This window comes from Xyrauchen texanus, chromosome 2 (assembly GCF_025860055.1).
Source record: "Xyrauchen texanus isolate HMW12.3.18 chromosome 2, RBS_HiC_50CHRs, whole genome shotgun sequence".
NCBI lineage: Eukaryota > Metazoa > Chordata > Actinopteri > Cypriniformes > Catostomidae > Xyrauchen > Xyrauchen texanus.
The window spans coordinates 61,649,706-61,671,252 of NC_068277.1; the positions used below are offsets into that span (position 1 = coordinate 61,649,706).

General features: G+C 38.3%; 3 protein-coding genes across 3 annotated transcripts in view; all 3 read left to right on the top strand.

The window, feature by feature from the left end:
- Nucleotides 1–11,019, top strand: part of LOC127655896 (zinc finger BED domain-containing protein 4-like) — a 93,006-nt gene extending 81,987 nt beyond the window's left edge. The window contains exons 2-3 of the mRNA XM_052143944.1: nucleotides 9,743–10,388; nucleotides 10,504–11,019. Of these exons, the coding sequence (XP_051999904.1) occupies nucleotides 9,972–10,388; nucleotides 10,504–10,926 (840 nt within the window). The 5' untranslated portion in view covers nucleotides 9,743–9,971 and the 3' untranslated portion in view covers nucleotides 10,927–11,019. The remainder of the gene's footprint in view (nucleotides 1–9,742; nucleotides 10,389–10,503) is intronic.
- LOC127655866 (uncharacterized) overlaps nucleotides 1–20,981 on the top strand; it is a 105,666-nt gene extending 84,685 nt beyond the window's left edge. Inside the window, exons 4-13 of the mRNA XM_052143893.1 lie at nucleotides 338–802; nucleotides 17,484–17,537; nucleotides 17,676–17,927; nucleotides 18,243–18,481; nucleotides 18,616–18,722; nucleotides 19,690–19,740; nucleotides 19,894–19,950; nucleotides 20,173–20,370; nucleotides 20,511–20,603; nucleotides 20,733–20,981. Coding sequence (XP_051999853.1) covers nucleotides 338–665 — 328 coding nt within the window. The 3' untranslated portion in view covers nucleotides 666–802; nucleotides 17,484–17,537; nucleotides 17,676–17,927; ... (5 more) ...; nucleotides 20,511–20,603; nucleotides 20,733–20,981. The remainder of the gene's footprint in view (nucleotides 1–337; nucleotides 803–17,483; nucleotides 17,538–17,675; nucleotides 17,928–18,242; nucleotides 18,482–18,615; nucleotides 18,723–19,689; nucleotides 19,741–19,893; nucleotides 19,951–20,172; nucleotides 20,371–20,510; nucleotides 20,604–20,732) is intronic.
- Nucleotides 8,006–8,475, top strand: LOC127656059 (histone H2B-like). The gene has a single exon (XM_052144209.1). The coding sequence runs from the start codon at nucleotides 8,006–8,008 to the stop codon at nucleotides 8,378–8,380; it is 375 nt and encodes a 124-aa protein (XP_052000169.1). The 3' UTR covers nucleotides 8,381–8,475.
- Nucleotides 20,982–21,547: the final 566 nt, after the last annotated feature.

Consider the following 21,547-nt stretch of genomic DNA (forward strand, 5'->3'; position numbering starts at 1 on the left):
TGTTTTTTGCATTCTTAAGCTGTATTTATGTGATTTTATGTATTTTTTGTAACTCCATGTACAGCACTTTGGTACCCAGTGTGGTTTTTGATAGTGCTCTATAAATAAAATTGAGTTGAGTTAATGAATAGTTAATATTTGAATGGACATTTGAATGTGAATACATCACAGAAAACAGAAGCTTCTCAATGTAACTGTTTATGTAGATCAGAGTTGTGAGAACTAAACACGTGTGACGTAGAGTTGGCTCCGCCTTCAGTGCTGTGTCTCTGCTAGGTCCTGTAGACGACTATAAATCAATTCTCCTGCAGGTTTAGTCGTTACATTCTGTTGAAAGTCAAAAGCTTCTCATCATGTCTGGACGAGGAAAAGGCGGTAAGGGACTCGGCAAAGGAGGCGCCAAGCGGCACCGTAAAGTATTGCGTGATAACATCCAAGGAATCACCAAACCAGCAATCCGTCGTCTCGCTCGCCGTGGCGGTGTCAAGCGTATCTCCGGTCTGATCTACGAGGAGACTCGCGGTGTGTTGAAGGTGTTTCTGGAGAACGTGATCCGTGACGCCGTCACATACACCGAACACGCCAAGAGAAAGACCGTCACTGCCATGGACGTTGTGTACGCGCTGAAACGACAGGGACGAACTCTGTACGGCTTCGGAGGTTAAACGACTTTATTCTGCGGACATCAGACAAACCCAACGGCTCTTTTAAGAGCCACCCATGTTCTCCCTTAAAGAGTCAACGTTTGAAGAGCTAGTACTATATGTTGCCATCTATATATTAATACTTCGTGCTTTCTCAGGTACAAATTCTCTGGTATATTTACACACTTTCTTGATGCTCCAAAGTTTGTGCATAAGCAGAACATTATTAGACTGCTTTGTTTATCTTTTAAAAAATAGTAACTATAAGCAACATATAAAACCACCAAACTAAGCATAGATATTATTATATGGCTACTTCTACTAAAACCAAAGTTACAGTGTGGATACTTCAGCATTGCTGTAGCAAAACCATGGTTACTGCTAAAATGCCAAAAACTTGGTTACTAGTTATGGTTAATTCAATATTACTACAGTAAATCCATGGCTAGTTTTCATAAGGGTATCGTTTATTAATGAGGACTAAAGATCATTGTCCATGTTTTAACACCTCAGAATTTATATCAATATATTTCTTCAGCACCTCATATGTCTTTTTTTAATAATACAAAACAAAATGAGCGGGAGAATGAAACAAAGGAAACTGCGTCATGTGGGGGATGGTAATTTTCAAACAGGAAGAGATAGGTGGGACTAATATTAGGAAGTCTTTGATTGGCTCTCTTTCCTGTCCGTCAAACTTTGAGCTGTCCAATGATATCATGTAATGGGTGTGGCCAATGAAGACACGCAATCAGAGGAAGCGCCTCGTCTCCTTGTACAATTAGCATAGAGGAGGAAATAATAGTGGCTGTCCATGGATTGTAACACTCTGTATTGAGGGTTGCCAGATTGGACGGTTTTGCTATCTTTTTTGCGGGCAAAAATGGGTTTGGGCGGGTGGATAAAAATTGGGCTGGTTTCGGATCAGTTCGGTGGGTTTTTGTACCCGAAACATCGGTACTTCAGATCCTTCTTTCGGCGACTCTCTGTTCAGTAGCCTACTCTCTCTCACTCACACACACACTTTTTTTTTTTTTTTTTTTGCAACAATAACAAATACAAAAACCAATACAATAATACACAATACTAAAGAGTACAGTACAGAGGGTTACATTACAAAAAAACAACAAAGAATATCAAGCTAGCTTAAATGATTGACACCATTGCAGAGTCTTACATGCAGTAGAGTTTTTAGAGCTCTTCAACGAATTTAGATATAAATCAAGATCTTTCTTAAAAATAAAAAGGAAGGAGTTTTCTTTGAAAATTTACACTTGTGAATATAAAATTTGGCAAGAAAAAGTAGCAAATTAAGAACAAATTTAAAATGATAAGGGTCTAATTTCAAAGAGTCACCAAAAAACACAATTCTTTGGCTTAAATAGAAGTTCAAAGATAGATACCTTTTAACAAAGTTTGAAAAGTCAATCCAAAAAATTTTACAGTACACACATTCCCAAAATAAGTGAATAATTGTCTCATCAAATTGATGACAGAATGAGCACAAAGGAGAAATACTGTTATTAAATTTAGCAAATGTATAATTAACTGGGTAGCAATTGTGAACAATTTTAACAGAGACTTCAACCACTTTATTAGTTAAAAAGAATTTCCGCTGAAGAAACCAAAAATCTTCCCATACTATATCATTCAATTTGTTATTCCAAAAGCTTACACAAGCAGGCAAAGAAATCTGATCTCTGCTAAGAATTGAGCGAATTTTCTTATTTGACAAGCTGTTGAGAGGACATTGATCAACAAATAAATTAGAGCTGTCAAATACAGGTGGAGAGCATAAAGGACCTTTAGGGCCAGGTCTGACTAAAGATTTCACACAATCAGGAATTGCACCAAAAACAATGGCATACTCTCTTGGGGGACTGGAAAAGAGAATTCTTGCATAAAGTGTTCATAAGAGAGCAAGACACCCTTTCATCTAAAAGTTGACTTACTAACAGTATATTTTTATCAAACCAATTAAAAAAAAAAAGAGATTTATTTTTATATTTAATATTTTGGTTGTTCCAGATAAAAAATCTATGTGGAGAAAAATTATAATTATATATTAAGGACCAGCAAATTAGAGCCTGTTTATGAAAACCAGAAAGAGTTAAAGGTAATTTAGAAATGCTATAGTTGCAGCGCAATAAAAAATGCAAACCACCAACTGAATTGAAAATATGATTTGGGATAACATTCCAAAAAGATGTAGGATTGTTCAAAAAGATTTTATCCACTTAATCTTGAAAGAGTTATTAAGAGTGGAAAAGTCCACCAAGTCAAAACCACCCATTGTCCGATCAGCTATCATAACACTCTTTTTAATTAAGTGCTTTTTAGATTTCCAAACAAAGTTCAATATAATTTTGTCCAGCTTTCTACAAATCTCCACAGGAACATCCAGAGCCATTGCAGGATAGATAACCCGAGATAACCCATCTGCTTTGGAAAGCAACACTCTACCAGTTACAGACAGATCACGCTGTAACCAAGAATTAAATTTGCGTTGAATAGAGAGAATAAGAGGTTCAAAGTTAAGTTTTGATCTTTTTCCTGATCTTTACATATGATTATACCCAAGTATTTAACTTCGGATTTGACTGGAATGTCACAGACTTTAACATCAGTGGAATGTTTAATAGCTAAGAGTTCACATTTGTGAACATTAAGAAATAAGCCAGAAGCAGATGAGAAGAGATCAATTATATTTAAGGCTACAGAAACTTGATCCTTATCCTTCAAGAACAGAGTGGTGTCATCAGCCAATTGGCTTATTAATATTGATTGGTTTATAACAGAGATACCTTTCAAATTACTATTTTGAATGTGGATGGCTAATAATTGCATAGGAAGCAGAAAAAGATATGGTGATATTGGGCAGCCTTGACGGATGCCTCTTTCTATATCAAATCTGTGAGTAGTACCATGCTGTAATTTAATAGAAGCATTTGCGTTATTGTACAGAGTTTGAATTACATTGATAAAGTTGGGGCCAAAACCAAAAATATTCAAAGATTTAAGAATAAAAGTAAACTCAACAGAATCAAAAGCTTTATAAAAATCAAGAAAAAACAAGAAACCGTCGTCAGGGATCAAATCCGAATAGTCTAAAATATCAAGAACAAGTCTAAGGTTATTAGAAATAAGTCTGTCTTTCATGAAACCTGATTGAAAGTCATCAATTATATTATCTAAAACACATTTAATTCTTTTAGCAAAAATCATGGCTAGTATTTTGTAATCATTATTTAACAAGCTTATAGGTCGCCAATTTTCAAGTTGAGTGGGGTCCTTTTGAGGCTTAGGGATCAAATTTATAACACCCTGAGTCATGGAGCTTGGGAGAGTTCCCTTATGTAGGCTTTCTAAATACACTTGGAGAAGAAATGGAGAAAGAATATTTGAGAATTTCTTATAGAACTCTGAGGTCAGACCATCATTTCCAGGAGATTTATTTAATTTCAGCTTATCGATCGCCTCAGAAACATCTTTAATTTGAATAGGGGCATCACACAGACTTTTTCCAATATCATCAATTTTGGAAATACGGTCTGAGTCAAGAGAATTAAAAAATAAATCCATATTTTGTTGAGAGTGTCTAGAACGATATAGATTTTTATAAAATTCTTCACAATAATTAGAAATTTCTTTATGATCTTTTAAAACCACTCCATTTATGTTAAGACTATTTATAGAATTGAGATGATTACGCTGTTTCTCTAACTTAAAAAATAATTGGAATTTCGTTCTCCCTCTTCCATCCATCTCCTTCTTGAACGAACAAAGGCACCCTTTGCTTTACAAATATACAAGTTATCTAATGAGTTTTGAAGATCAACCAATTCTAATTTCTGGACAACTGATAAATTTTCAAAGGGGATGCAGGAGATACAGACAATTCTTTTAACAATGTTAAGTTCCTCTAATTTGTATTGCTTGGCTTTTTGAGATCCAACTTTGGATAACATTAACCTAATATTGTATTTTAATAGCTCCCAATTAGATCCAAAATTATTTTCAGCTTGAGCTTTATTAAAAAAGAAATTAATCTTATACATTACAGCTTGACAAGTTTCCTCATCCACTAATAAAGCAGAGTTTAGTTTCCAATAAGAACTATATGTTCTTGAATGAGATGGGTTATCAAAAGTCAGAATAATAGACTTATGATCGGACAGTGGAGAAGGCAAAATTTCAACTTTGGTGACATAACCAGATAAAGAGTCAGATATTAACCAGAAATCAATCCTAGACCTCAGTGAACCAGAGCTGTTAGACCAGGTAAACTGTGAAGCATGAGGATTTTTTCCCTCCAAATATCAGTCAGACCAAAGCGGGAAATCAACTCACAGAGGCCTGATGATCCATTAGAAATTCTAGGTGGTGATCTGTCCAACGAGCTGTTTATAGTTTGGTTAAAGTCTCCACCCAAAATAATAAGCAAATTAGAATATTTAGATTTGAAATAGTTTAGATGCTTTTCTATTGAATTAAACAATTTTAAGTTATTTTTTGCAGAGTTAAATCCATAAATGTTACCCAGGACAAAGATACAATCATTTAAAGTAACTAATAAAAAAAGAAAATGACCTTCAGGATCAGAGATTGTCTCTATTATTTTACCCTTAAACTTGTGCTTTAAAGTTAAGACTCCTGCTGAAAGATTAGAACCATATGAAGAGAACATCTCATCGCCCCATTGTGATTTCCAAAACTTAAAATCGCTAGAATTTGCATGAGACTCTTGTATGAAACAAAAATCAGTGCTAAGAGATTTAGCATACAGAAAAATAGCTTTACGTTTGGCGTCATTACGTAACCCTCTTGTGTTAATTGAACAAACAGAAAGTTTAGGAAACATTAGAACAATATGAGACCAGAACTATAACAAGTGAGTCAGTCCATGACATCCTATAAGTGAGAAACGAATTACCCGTAGATGTTGAGAATTTGGGATCATTCAAGGAAAAAAAAAAAAAAATTTATATAAAATATATATATGCATTGTAATTCCACAAATAAACCTCACAGTGACTTTTTCTATCTTTCAGTAAGCATTTTGAAGATTAAGAAATGCTACTGAAGTCAGAAACATGACAATAAAGTCAGAATAGTAGGCTACCATTAGCAACTAAATCAAAAACCAATCATTCAACGACCTCCATGTCTTGCACAAGAAGTTCTTTACCATCAACGTACGCCTTTGGACCAACGAAGTAAGCGCGGTGTCCTTGCTGACAGGCTCTCTCAACAAGTGGCCAAAGTTTGTTACGCTGCACACGATCCTCGGGGGACAAGTCTTCTGCGAAGCGCAAGTGGTGCGTAGCAAGAAAAGGAGAGTTCTTAGCGGCTTTCCAGAGAGCATCCCGAAAATAACGCATTGTGAACTGAAGAATAATTCCGCGACGTTTTTTTTTCCCAGAGGGCAGAGTGTCGTCGCTCCTCACTTTTCCCAAACGGTGTACCACATCAATTAACTCGTGAGATTTACCAGCAAAAGTTGGGATAACAGCCTCGCATATATCCAGAACTTTCTGTCTGATGTTTTCTCCTGGTTGCTCAGGTAGACCGTGGAGCCGCAGATTCCATCTCCTCTTGTATCTGGAGAGATCTTGTACTCTGTTCTCCAATTCACATATTCGTTTTTCGGCATTAGTCACTCGCTTATCAACTCGCTCCACACTTCCTTTTACATCTTTAATTTCTTCTGCCAAAAATTCTACTGATACCTTCACTTCCTCGATGCCTTTGTCAAGGATGTCGGCTCTTTCATTAATGACGGACTTGAGAGATGTAATTATCATCATGGCTAAAGGGGAATGCAGATCTTCTTCATCATCATTCCTGCCTTTTTTGTACGATGGTTCCTTTATCGGAGATTCAGGTAGAGGAACGACTGCACCAGAGCACGCAGTCGAAGTCCACAGTAACACTCGCACCGAGATCTAAAGATGAATCCATCGGCTTAGATTTGCGCTTTTTATCCTTAGTCATAGTCCAAAAATCCTTCCAGTGGTTAGTACACAATTTCTGACGAACAAAATGAAGGTGACGAGAAAGTTCAAATGTGTTAGGCCTAAGTAACGAAAATCTAAATAAGGATAGGTCTATCACGACACGAATATCCCAAAAGCAGAATTTAAAAAACAAAAATAATAACTTAACAGACCCCTAAATGATCATAAAGTACTTTCGAGTAAATATTATAAAGTATTGAACGAGATGCACTTTAAATTACATGTTTAAAGACAATTATTCACGGACTGATTCACTCACGCTGTCAACTTCAGCCGCCATTTCTCCTCCCACTCACACACACACACACACACACACACACACTACAGGTCTGGCTGACGTGCCCCCTAAACTCACAACAGACACTCCCTCCCTTCAGCTCACGTCACGCACGGATAGGCTAAGTCTAAAGTCGATGTACTTTTGCGTCCATTCCTTTTTCCTTTTTTAACTCCTAATTGAATAATGAAAAACATGCTTTCTTCTTTATTCGTTTTTAGACTGGTGAAACGATATTCACAAACTTATTTTCCTTATATAGGCCTACAATGCTTAGATATTTAACTTCACATATAAAAAAGAAAGCCTAAAACAAAAACATTTCAAAAACTGTAAAATGTTAAGTTATATAAAAATAAATTATTTTATGATACACATATTACTGTCTTAAGTGAACTCATTTATAAACGCCATTAATAATTGTCATTATTATTATTATTAGCCTAAAAATCACCCACAGCCTAAATCACCTCTCTGTATTGTTCCAGAGACATGGCTCTTCTCATTCAGCACTGCGGGAAAAATATAATTTCCGGGTTTGGCCTTAGAATACCAGTAAAATCGACATTTTCCATATTAATTTGTGAATATTTTAAATGTTTAATAAAGGGGCAAAAAGTCATAAACAATATGTCAAGATTAATTTTTTATTTATTATATAAAAATAAATATTTATTATATATTTATTTTATTTATTATACAATATATATATAATTTTTTTTTTTTTTTTTAATTTATTTTTTTTTTTTAACTGCAGCATTTGCAGTTCAAATTCAAATTTTGGTGTTCAACTTTGCGTTTTAAAAATACAACAACCGTTAATTTTTGATTACAGGTTAAAAAAGGAAAAACGAATGGACGCAAAGTACACGGACCAATGGGTAATTTTAAAACTCGTTAATGATTATCATGTGTTTAAATGAGAAACCATAGCGAGAAACAAGCCAATACAAATTTGGGCGGTTCTTTGTGCATTCTCGCGGTTTTTGACGATGTTTTGGACTGGAAAACCTTGCTGGCATCTGGCAACCCTGTCTGTATTTGTGAAGTTTACTGCACAGATCATCATGCCTGAGCCAGCGAAGTCCGCACCGAAGAAAGGATCCAAGAAGGCCGTCACTAAGACTGCCGCTAAAGGAGGAAAGAAGCGTAAGAGGACCAGGAAGGAGAGTTACGCTATCTACGTGTACAAAGTCCTGAAGCAGGTTCATCCTGACACCGGTATCTCCTCCAAGGCGATGGGAATCATGAACTTCTTCGTCAACGACATCTTCGAGCGCATCGCCGGTGAGTCGTCTCGTCTCGCTCACTACAACAAGCGCTCCACCATCACCTCGAGAGAGATCCAGACCGCCGTGCGGCTGCTGCTGCCCGGTGAACTGGCCAAACACGCCGTGTCTGAGGGCACAAAGGCCGTCACCAAGTACACCAGCTCCAAGTAAAGTGTGATGAAGCTTTCAGCGACACCAAAGGCTCTTTTAAGAGCCACCCATGTACTCGTCTAAAGAGCTTCTTTAATTTCCCACAATATTACTGATTGTAGAACACGTGGACATGATTTCTTGAACCAAGCTAACATTACAAACTGAAACCTGTACTAACCTAGTTCAAACAAACAAGAATCAAGTTAAACAACATAATCGAAAGCTGTAGTGTATTCTGAATGATATCAGGAATATACTCCCTTAATCTGTGATGGAGAACATCTTAAAATAATGAAAACATTTCTACTGTTAACTGCTTAAGCAATCCACAGAGACTGCACTATTCAAAACATACTTTTAATCTGTTACAAACATTCACCAAATAACACCACGAGCAGTATTCAAGTAGGCCAGTTCAGTATAATTATTGTATTTAAAGTATGGACATTCACTATAACAATGAGTACGTTTACATTTATAATCAAACTACCTCAGGTTTTTGCATTGTCAAGCTACAGTCTTCATCACTCTGTCAATGTACACATGACACCACGTGTAATCGATTAACTGAGGAAATGCACAATCGAATCAGTGAAGAAAGGACATCAGCTAAAGACGTGACATACATGTTTTCCGGTTGACCTACATAGATGACCTTGTGAATATATAGACGATTAAGAAAATGTATGGTTTGTCTATATTTTAGGGATGTAAAGATGCACTCCGAGCCGGTTGAAAATCGATGAAAATATGTGATGATTCGTGTCGGTTGAGATGTTAAAGGAATCACGATACACATTTTAAACAGCAGGGGCGCTGAAGCAGTATATTTTCACCTCACTTTACAGGCGCAAACAAGTTGTAGCGTTAAACAGTAGCAAACATGGCGGCGGCAAGTGTAGATCTTGATCTTGAGGATGCCCCATCTTCATTCAAATCGGAGGTGTGGTGGCATTTTGGCTTTCCGAAGACTAAAAATTAAAGTGGTGAGGTGGTAACAGACAAAACAAAAACTGTGTGCAGATACTGCAAGAAGATGTTAATATACACCAATAGCGCAACAAACATGATGCAGCATACAAACCGTCACCACAGTGAGAAGCTCCAGTCACTGCCATCTGCACGTAAAAACCTATTAGTAGGCCAAACCAATCTGACCGGCGGATTTGCAGCCCCACTTGCGGCGACGAGTGCGAGAGCCAAGGAGATCACAAGGTGTATCGTGTTTTTATGGCAAAAGATATGAGGCCGTTTTCGGTCATAGAAAATGAAGGATTTAGGCTACTCGTCAACACATTGGAGCCCAAATACACCATCACATCACGCCCCCACTTTAGCCAGACTGTCATGCCAGCGCATTACAGAGAAACAAAATCTAAGGTAGTTGAGACCCTCAGAAAAGCATATAGTGTATCAATTACAACCGACAGCTGGACCTCCAGGGATACCCAGAGTTATCTTACCGTCACAGCCCATGTGATAACCAGTGAGTGGGAGATGGTTAATTTTGTTCTCCAAACTTGCCCATTGTTCGAAACACACACCGGAGCTAATATTGCTGAAGTTTTAAAGTCAGCTGTGAGTGAATGGGGGCTTCAAAAGGCCAACCATGGAATTGCTGTGGTCACGGACAACGCGAGGAATATGGATGTTGCTGTCAGAGAGCCTGGGCTGGCCCCCCCATGTCAGGTGTTTTGCCCACACTTTGAACTTAGCCAGCCAAGCGGGTTTGAGTGTGCCCCGCGTGAGCTGTTTGTTGGGCAGAGTGAGGCGCATTGCTGCCTTCTTTCACCGAAGCTCCACAGCCACAGTTGCGCTCGCAGCCAAACAGATACTAATGGAGCTTCCAGCGCACAAGTTAATCATCGATGTCACTACGCGCTGGAACAGCAATCTGGATATGATCAAACGCTATCTCGAACAGCAAGTGGCTGTGACAGCAACTCTCCTGAGCAACAATGTTCGTCGAAATGTCCATGACATCGATACTTTGGATGGCTCAGACATCCGTGATGCGGAGGACATGGTGAGGCTTCTAAAGCCACTCAAAACGGCCACCACTGTGCTGTGTGACGAAACCCCTGTCAATGTTGTACTTAGATTTTACTTAGTCTTTTTATTTCTGCTATTCCTCTGTGCAGGATGAGGGAAAAGAAGGTGCCAGTGGCCACCCCCCTGCAGCAGAGCAGCCTCTTGACCAGACAGACAGAGCAGGAGCTGAGCTGAAACAACCTCCTTCCAAGAAAACAGCATTGGAAGATCTCCTTGGAGGGACATTCGATGAACCAGTTGCACAGCACTTCAGTCAGATTGATGCAGAAATTAATAAGTGCAGAGCTGAAACATCAATTTCCCTCAATAGCTGTCTACTCAAGTGGTGGAAAAAGAATGCTAGGCTATACCCACTGCTATCCAGTATAGCAAAAGCATATCTCTCCACACCAGCCACCTCTGTCCCTAGTGAAAGGGTTTTTTCATCAGCAGGGGACATTGTGAATGTGCAGAGATCTCAGCTTCTGCCAGAAAATGTGGATATGCTGATATTTCTTAAAAAAAACATGTAAAAAAAATAACTTTCTAAGCTAGGAAAGAGCACAGGCAAAGCCTTAGTTTGTTTAAATGAAGTGATGTATTTTTGTATTTTGTATTTATTTTATTTGGGATTTGTTTTAAAATGTCAATTTAGTTTTGTTATTTGACAAAGATATTTCAGTTTCACAAAGAAATCTGTCTGAGTGAGAAATAATAAAAGGAAACTTTTTCATCTTAAATCTCATTTAGTTTAAAATAAATCGTGAGAAAATTGTATCGTGAAACCAGTATCGTGAATCGTATCGCATCGCGAGTTGAGTGAATCGTTACATGCCTACTATATTTACATTTATTCATGTTAAGGACACTTTTATCCAAAGCGACTAACAAAAGAGGAATAATATTTCATAAACTATTCTTCGTAAGGATACTGCAGTATGAAAAAGTGCTGCATTACAAAGTTTATCTAGCGTCAGAATAGTAGTATCCAAGACATACTATAGTGCAATAAAAAATATGTCATTTGTATGGTCAAGTGCTCTTGGAAAAGATGTATGTAATGTTCACATTAACCATATATAGCCTACATGAATATAATGTTTTATTTGTGTACTATTATGTGCTTTTCTCTTTAGAGTGAAATAGTTTTCCTACTCCCTCCTACTAAATATAAATTTTACTTATTTGATATCACGTGAAAAGGGCACCACAGACAGCAGTACAAGGCAATAAAACAAGAAAAAAAAAGTGTGGTGTGCAATAACATGCAGTATTTTCAAAAGTTGAATTGCATAAGTTCAATTTAAATGTATATACATATATTTACATTTAGCAGGGAAATAAATATGCAGTGCAAATTTTAGTTTCTCCAGGGATGCTTGTGTACCAGACGGTGGAAATGTCCTGCCACTTACTAAAAGGGAAAATTTGATTGGTTAGCAAATATCCAATTGTGTCTGAAATGTACATTCTGATTGGTGGATCAGCTCAGTCGGACTGTCTGTCTTGCCAGTCCCATCAGTTGTGCTCCCACAGCTCTGTGCGCGTTTAGAGACAATTCACTCAACGGTGCATTTATTAGATTGAAAAAGTTCTGTGTCAAAAGCCTACTTGTTATTCTGGCGGCCACACGTATCATCCCTTATTTCAGGTGAGCATACGCAAAATCATAAAGCAGTTTTTTGCACCTTTACTGCCGTGAAATCATCTTAAAGGAGACACAAAACAATAAACAATTACACAACCGCTAGCTATTAGCTGCTAGCTCATAGTGCTGCGTAAAGCAGTTGTTGCAAGGGGATTTGCACAAGTGTAACAGTTAAATTGGCCTGTTTTTTTTTAGAAGCATGCTTTCCAGTAACTGGTCTACTAAATAAAGTGAAGCTTTCAAGCAGAGTATAAAGTTAACATACCATTCTCCATTGTGGACTCCAGACGTGGCTGAGTCCAGGGCACTCTCCCTCCCATTGCTCGCCGATCAAGATAGCGTCTATTTGGTCGAGCCACTTCCATTTTTCTATATATCTCATGAACAGTTAAAAACTATACCCATACAGAAATGTAATATATGTCAATATATGTAAATTACATATATAATATCAGTGCCCATGTAGGTCTGCTGCCTATATGAGAATATATGCCTGTGTATGCCCAATGGCACTTTTCCAACAGCACCTTACGGTTCGACTCGACTCGCTTTTCTGAGCTTACTTTTCCACTGCTGTTTAGTGCTGCCTCAACGTGGGTGGGATTATAGGCTGATCCTCATAGTTGCGCCTTTACTGCCGTGAAATCATCTTAAAGGAGACACAAAACAATAAACAATTACACGACCGCTAGCTGTTAGCTGCTAGCTCATAGTGCTGCGTAAAGCAGTTGTTGCAAGGGGATTGCACAAGTGTAACAGTTAAATTGGCCTGTTTTTTTTTTTAGAAGCATGCTTTCCAGTAACTGATCTACTAAATAAAGTGAAGCTTTCAAGCAGAGTATAAAGTTAACATACCATTCTCCAATGTGGACTCCAGACGTGGCTGAGTCCAGGGCACTCTCCCTCCCATTGCTCGCCGGTCAAGATAGCGTCTATTTGGTCGAGCCACTTCCATTTTTCTATATATCTCATGAACAGTTAAAAACTATACAATAATTATGTGCAATACACAGCCTAGTCAGTTATATTATTTAACATATCCTACCTCTTCTGCATTATATTACCTTGCACTGTATATAAAAGATTTGAATTTGTACATACAAAAAACTTGTGCTTACACACAAACAGATGAAAACATTAGTCATAGACATTGTAGAAACGTTTTAAATCCACCAATTCAGGGTACTTATTCTTTACAAAGTAATTTATAAAAACTTATTCTTGGGAACTTTAACAAAGCAAATCTCACACGTGAACTGCCCAAAAACAAACAGCACATTAAATGCCCCACCAGAGACAGGAATATATTGGATCACTGCTACACAACAATAAAGGATGCATATCACTCTGTCCCACGTGCAGCATTGGGACACTCTGATCACTGTCTGGTTCATCTTCTTCTGACCTAAAAATGTGTTGTTTAAATGCGCTACGAGACGCAGGCGAGGGAAAGGAGCCGGTGCGCTGGTTAAACTCCATCAGCACGGCGTTCGAACAGCACTGCCGAGCATTCATCTAGCGGATCTCCACTCTCTTCCCAACAAAACTGATGAACTACATCTCCTCACACGTACTAATAAGGACTTCTCAAACTCTGCTGCACTGTGCTTCACAGAAACCTGGCTGAGTGAAGCCATTCCGGACAGCGCATTACATCTGACGGGCTTCCAGCTGTTCAGAGCGGATCGCATCACAGAGTTAACGGGGAAAACGAGAGGCGGTGGAACATGCTTTTACATCAAAAAAAGGATGTACAAGGCAATAAAACAAGTCTGTCTTGCCAGTGCCATCAGTTGTGCTCCCACAGCTCTGTGCGCATTTAGAGACAATTCACTCAACGGTGCATTTATTAGATTGAAAAAGTTCTGTGTCAAAAGCCTACTTGTTATTCTGGCGGCCACACGTATCATCCCTTATTTCAGGTGGGCATACGCAAAATCATAAAACAGTTTTTTGCACCTTTACTGCCGTGAAATCATCTTAAAGGAGACACAAAACAATAAACGATTACACGACCGCTAGCTATTAGCTGCTAGCTCATAGTGCTGCGTAAAGCAGTTGTTGCAAGGGGATTTGCACAAGTGTAACAGTTAAATTGGCCTGTTTTTTTTAAGAAGCACACTTTCCAGTAACTGGTCTACTAAATAAAGTGAAGCTTTCAAGCAGAGTATAAAGTTAACATACCATTCTCCATTGTGGACTCCAGACGTGGCTGAGTCGCCGGTCAAGATAGCGTCTATTTGGTCGAGCCACTTCCATTTTTCTATATATCTCATGAACAGTTAAAAACTATACCCATACAGAAATGTAATATATGTCAATATATGTAAATTACATATATAATATCAGTGCCCATGTATGTCTGCTGCCTATATGAGAATATATGCAAAATTCATATATGTAAAACACATAGACATATATAAAACATATATTTCAAAATATAGCAAAAATGGCCGTTTTCATGTAAGTGCCATATATTTTATGGAGGACCAACTCTACCATATTTAAAAATAAATACAGAAATAAATAAATGCTCAATAAATAAATAAGCATACAATTAATTGCCCCAAAAAATACAATAAACAAATAAATGTAGGTAGAAATTAAATTATACAGTGAGACATAAATGTATATATATATTTTAATTAGCTTCTTTATTTATTCACCTTTGTAATAATTACCTTATTTATTTATTGTCCGTTATAATCTTCAACTTTATTTATTAATTACTTATTTTTCTAAGTATTTATTTATGTGCATGTTATAATATTTTTGTCTGTTTTATTCTTCCTTTGTATATTTTTAACCTATTTATTTCTTCAATGCTATTTATTTCTGCCTGTCGTTTTTACATTTCTGTATGCATTTCTGCCTCATTATGCAAATGAGGAGGGGCTGTGTCTTAGGGGGTCAACTTCTGCCAATTGGTTGGTTAGCATTTTACTGCATCGGTCGAATCTACATGGCTTTTCCCCGCCATAAAGCATTGTTTAGTAATGTCAAACTCAGCAGGCAGACGTTCAGTGTCCGACCTCTTAAGGGAAGCTGCTAATAGACTGGAAGAATTAGAACGCTGTAAGTTTGAGATCTGAAATGTTTTTCTGTGGTCCTTTGAACATTTTTTTTACTTTTAATTTACTTTTACATAAACAGCTTCCAGTTCAAGTATCAGTGGTGTGGAACCCGAGGAAGGCCAGAGGAGTAACGTTCCTGTAAGTTCAGCTAGCAAGCTATCGACTGGCATGTTGTCTCTCTAATTTAGAGTAATTTAGCTAATCCAAAATGTTTGAGCATTATTCACAGATGAGTTTAAGGTAATTTAACACTTGGCAAGCGATTTGCATTAATGTTACTGTGGTGGCAATTCTTGGAGGAGAACGTAACAGTTACTTACCGCTCTCTGTTCTAACTTGGTTTAATGGCAGGCTTAGAAGCTGTGTAGGCTAACGTTACTGTGTAAGCGGGCGCAAAATGGTCATAACTATAGTACTTTTAGAAAGTTGAGCAGCGATGCAGATGTAACGTTAACGTTGTGCAGGCAGCCTCATCTTGAAACGTAATGTTAGGTGCTGCAGTTCACCAGTTTATTTATCAATTAGTGCTACTTTATGCATCCATAAACATATCACACAGTCGACGTGAACTAACGTTACTAAACATCAGCTCGATGTGCAGTTATGTTTTTAACGATAATTAGCTCTTCAGATCCGCCGGTGTATTACCATGAATTACTCTTGTAAGCCCGTTTATCGGTCCAATGACGGTCTCCAATAATACGGGTGAAGGTCTCTGCGCGTTACAGTCTTTCTTGTACGCAACACAACAATATTAAATGAAATACATTTTCTCTTATGTATTATCTCGTTATTTCATCTGACTCCATAAATGAAAAAGGTTTTTAATGATATCTGAGTATCATTAAAAGTGAGCGAATGTTTGATTATTCCTTTAACTCCTTTAATTGTACTTTACCTGTTTCGATTAAGAAACTATGTCAGCTTTGAGGTCCTCGCGTGTTTTCTCTACACCGCGGGTCTCACGATCACAAGCGGCCAGTATTGGATCATCAAACAGAGGTAATTGCTATATACCTGAGATCGGTCACGTTCACGTATGCACAATCAAAGATACTTCAGTATAGCCCCATGGAATTGCACACACTTGAATGTAACTTAGCGTTTTCTTCAGTAGAGGTCACGGCCACTATTACAGATGTAAGTTGACCAACATAACTTCTCTTATAATAGCTTTGGATTGGCCATGCGTGGTTTCCCACGTACACTTATCTGGAGAAACATCAAATTAAAACAGAGGTAAGACACCCAGATTTAGATTGGTCAAGCAGCGTTTGCTGTTCTAAACGGAAATTCCCTTTTGTCTTTGCAAACCAAGTACACTTGAATCGATGCCAAATATTAGTCGTCACTAATCTGGCGCTAGACTTGCGGTAACATACTGAATCGTTTAATCTGTTTGGGAAACACAATGTCAGAGTCAGTCAGAATAAAATCAAATGTTGACAATTTATTGACCAGGTAACATAATCAATTCATCAATTCCAATTAGACATTGATAAGTCAAAGTTAGACATTTTATCAAAACATAAGAAATACGAATTGCAATCACCTGAAATAAACTACAAACAGTAAACTGTTTGGGATCGTCTGATTACAGAGAGCCCTGAGCAATGTGTGGCCTCTCCTTAAATACCCAGATAATTCAACATGCTTACCAAATGGTGGTGTCTGTCATTATAATTAGATTTTGGTCCCCTGTTGAGGGGTTCCTGTAGATTAACATACAGAAGGTATGGAGGATCTGGGGAGGGCACACCTTTAAGGGGCACACCACATTTCACATATTTTATAACTTCTTTTAGCTTTTCATTATGGCTGGGAGGATGAGACCAGTTTACCAGGCGCACTGAGAGACTTTAAATGATACCAAACATGTTATAGTTACTTTTTGTACACACTTCTCATTGCATAGGTTTTTAGTGAGCTTTAAGTGAGGAGGAGGAGTAAGATGAAGATACTTTAGAAGGGAGGTGTTAGCTGCACAGTATGTTGCATCTCGGATGTTGCTGTTACATCTGCGAGAGAGAGTTCAGATGTTAATTCTCATGAGAGCCTTTTGTTTTCTCGAGGAGTAGCCCAGACTCACTGGCACCCGCCTTACACTCTCCCACGCGAGAAGCGGCGGAGAAAGGAAACAAATGCGAGGCTGCAGAACCGGTGATATGAGTTTGCAATCTAATGCAAATGTTTCTATACTTTTTGCATCTGTTGACTTAATTTGAAAGCTCTGCCTTTTAAATTGATTGTTGTTGATAACTCACTCATGCCTGAGGTTGCAAGTTTGAGTACAGAGAATCTGCTACACTATGCTGAATCCTTGTCTGGAGCATTACATCTAATATATTCATGTCAATATTAATAGCAGCAGCAAGACCAGGAACAGCCAGTCATACTTCTATGGGCCAACATCCTGTTGATGGTAAGTTAGTTTGCTGACACCCCGTGATCTCTAGTATGTAACCTTCCTAAAGTGAAAGCTGCTGTGATGTTAAGTTCAAATACAGCATGAGGTTTTATGTTGCTAGCATTTGTTTTCTATATTATTCCCTTTTTCTAGCTGAAGGGTCGAGGCTGTTTGCACCCTACTCTAGGCAGGCCGGTGGTGCTATGGGTTGGTCAAGACAACCAAGGCGTGCCAACAACCAGCAAACCACTGGTTCTGCCGGTGCACCTTCTCACACACCCACATTTACATACACGCGCACATTTTGTGCCCTTGCCCGCAAAGACTGTGCAGTTGTGCCCACAAGGGCTGAGAAGGAGCGCCTACAAAGGGCAGGATTGGGGGAGAGGCGCCTGTGCTTTCGAGGTATGTCATTTGATTGTGCGATTTGATTTTATACTCGGTTTCACAGTTTGCAAATGTGCACGTTCATGTAAAGGTGTTTTTTTTGTATTTTTTGTCTATATTTCTACTGCAGTTATTCACACAGAAAGTATTGACCAGACATTGGTATTTTCTCAAGAAATCCACACATTTAAAGAAATCATATTTTAATCCATTAAAACATTGTGTGTAATTTAATGTAATGACACAGGAAACAAATATTCAAAAAAGTAAATTGTTATGAAAATGTTTACTCAAAGAACTTTGTTTTGCTTTTTTGACATGTTTGTTTTTCAGGTGACCTACACAGCCCACAGCAGTTTACTGAATTTATACATACAAATTATCCAAAGTTGAGAGATGCAGGGGGGTTTGAGTTGATGCGGATTTGTGGCAACACCAGGAGTCGACAGCTGTCACTTCTCCCTTGTCCAAATGAGGGCTACACAGCTCAATACTTGAAGGATCCTGTTCTCCTCATCCACCATACCACATTATACATTCGCCCCCTTCAGTGTAATGTCAGCACAGAACAGGTAATGCTTGATTTCTCAATGAATGCAATTTTTAAAGAAATCCTGTGGACCAGTGGTGTTGCTGTTTAAGTCTTCAGATTTATAGATGGAGTTACATAAATGTATTAATTTGTGTTATTTGTTTGTACTTGTAGGAAATAATTGGTAGACCTTCAGACACTGGACCCTTAACACCATGTGTTCTGTGTGGAGAGGAATTTCCATTTTCCCACTTAAGGGAACACAATAGGACCTGTGCACGGTACTGAAAGTAGTCCTAATGGGGATGTTTGTAAATCAGCTAAACAGCTTTGTTTTCTCAGCAGTTAATGATGATCTATTCAGGCCAGATGTTGTTTTTTGCAAGTGATTGTATGCCCAACTTTATCAGTGAAAAACTAGATTATTTGTTTTATAAAAGTAGTTCTATTTTTATTATGTGTGGGGAGATATTGCAATATTCCATTGACTGAACACCCTACTCCACAAGCAACACAACAATGAAGAGAGCAGTATTTCATATCATTAAATGATAGCATGGCTTACCTGCCCATGCACTCATTCAGGTGCGTGACCAGAGTGTGAAGGAAAAAGCTGGGATTCTTTTTGCATGTATATTTGTAGCTACTTAAAATGTAGCTCTCTTTTGCTGATGGCTCCAGGATGGCCTACTCTGCCGTTAAGAGAAATTAGAAAGATGGAATTAAACCAATTTACTATACATATTTAATATTTAATACATTAGTTCAAGTTCATTAAACACTAACGGAGATGTGGTATTTTATCCAGATACTAGTGCTGGTTAAACAGAATTGTGACCAAATTCCAGAACAGATATGGTAATTGCATATATGGCTTTTTAGGTAACCAAAGGCATGGCAGTTGTGCATGGCTATATTGCCATGTGTGTTATGACCATTACTGACTAACTGATGATATAATGATTCCCCTCAAGTGAGTTACAGGGTGACAGGACCCAAAACAGGGAGAGGGAAAGTGGGACAGGGACAGCCAGTGCCTCGGCCTCAGCATCAGCTTCACATGACCCAGGGCTAGATGTGGATGAGGGTAGAGTTTCTGTACTTTTAAAGAGTAGTGAAGTTTTATGTTCTTTATTTGTTTTGGAAGTTGAAATATTTCATGCGAAAATGCAAAAACTATTTTGTTCTTGAAATATTTTGAATGCTACCACTGTAGTTGGTCTGCTAATTTCTGTCATTCCATCTCAGCAGGAGCAGCAAGTGCCACTGGAAACCCACCTACAGAGGCCACCATTGATGGTAAGTACATTGCTATAAGGCATGGTAGAGCTAATCATTAAAATCATTGGTCCTGCATGTTTAAGTTAAAATGAAATTGCTTAAGTATGAGATTTGAGACAACCCTTGAACACACGTCATGTCACTTAGTAATTGGTTGTCATTCTATATCAGTAGCAACAGGAATTGCACCTGGTCCTGGAATCCCACCTACAGAGGCCACCATTGATGGTAAGTACATTGCTATAAAGCATAGTATAGCAAATTATAAGAACTTGTACCATATGTTCAGGTTTCTCCATGCTGCATCTTCATAACATCACAGAGCTGCTTTTAAAAGGATAATCAAAGATTCATGTATGTACTGTGTGTTTTAAATTGAGCGAGTCAATGTACATGCATAATCTTAAAGGTTCAGTTACAGTTTCCTAATGTAATTTACCCTTTTTTAAGCTTGGGTTACACAACCGGACCCAGTGAAAGCAGCCCAGCTTTTCACACAGGCAGCTCTTGAAAACAAACAACATATGGAGCCCCTCACATTCACCCTGAGTCTCATGGACTCTGAAGAAGAGAGACACAGAGCGATCATCTCATTATACAAGAGGCCCAGGGTGGAGTGGTCAAGGCCCCTAACTTGCAGATTGATTGGTGAAATTTTTTTACTATTCCTGCAAATACATAGATATGTGAATTTATTATGTTAGGTCTGTGCAGCTGTGACTTAGATGGTGTAGTTTTTCCAAAAACCTGTGGTGTAACTTATAAATAAAAGCACATTTTTGACTTAGGTGACTCTGCTATTGGTGAAGGCGTAAAACGGCATGTGCTGTCCACTGTGATGGGAGCCGTCCAGAGTGGTTTCCTTCTGGATGAAAAAAAAGGTATGTCACAATATATTTGTCTTGCATACAGAATAATGTCTGTGTCTGTTATTTGACAGTTTCTCCTCTAAAGGGAGAGTGCTTCTCTTCGAGGGAGAGAGTGACCACCTTATTCCCTCAACAATTCAGGAGCTCCTGGAGGGTGATTTATTTGTGACTGCAGGAAGGATGGTTGGTCATTCATTCTTGAATGGGGGCCCATGTCTCACTGGCCTAAGCACAGCAATCATCCATGTACTTTTTGGCAGCAGTCGGGAGATGGCAACCATATCCCTGTCAGACTGTGTGGATCAGGATGTCCGGGATGTCTTGGCACTGGTCTGGAGTAACATGTTTTATTTATATAATGTAGTGTTTCCTAACCGCACTATTATCAAATTGTTGTAAAAATGTATTGCCAAGCACCTACTTTTTTGATTGCCTATATTACAAATATTGTATTTGGCTGTTCTGTGCTGATGTCACTGATCAGTTGGAAGGAACCAAGGACCTGTCAGAAGAAGACAAATCCCAGATTCTCTCTGTGACACTGCCCTGGGACCTGCCTGGTGTCACACTGAACAATAAGTGGTGGCCGAGGGAGAAAATACTGCTCCATGCTGTAAGCTATCTATGATTATGGTCCTTGTAATTTGGCCTGTTCTTAAAGAGACAATAGCATGCTTTTTTTCAGTTAAAGCCCAAAGTACAAACCAGAGGGAGTAGCACTGAGCTAGTCAGTAGGGGATTCAAAAGGAGCCCTAACATTGTTTCAGACTATGGATGAATAGAGATGAATGAGTTTTGGAATATAAAGCATGTAAATGTATCCTAGTAGACCCCACTGATTTTGTTTAATTTTACAGGTTCTTGGACGGACGACCCAGCAGGTTAAACAAATCCGACAAGGCCTGAAAGACACGGGTGTCTGGGAGTTTTTAGCTCCAGGCCAGATGCTGTGCAAG

What these genes read in the sequence shown, in the direction of transcription:
- LOC127656059 (XM_052144209.1), top strand. Translation starts at nt 8,006, where the DNA reads ATGCCTGAGCCAGCGAAGTCCGCACCGAAGAAAGGATCCAAGAAGGCC.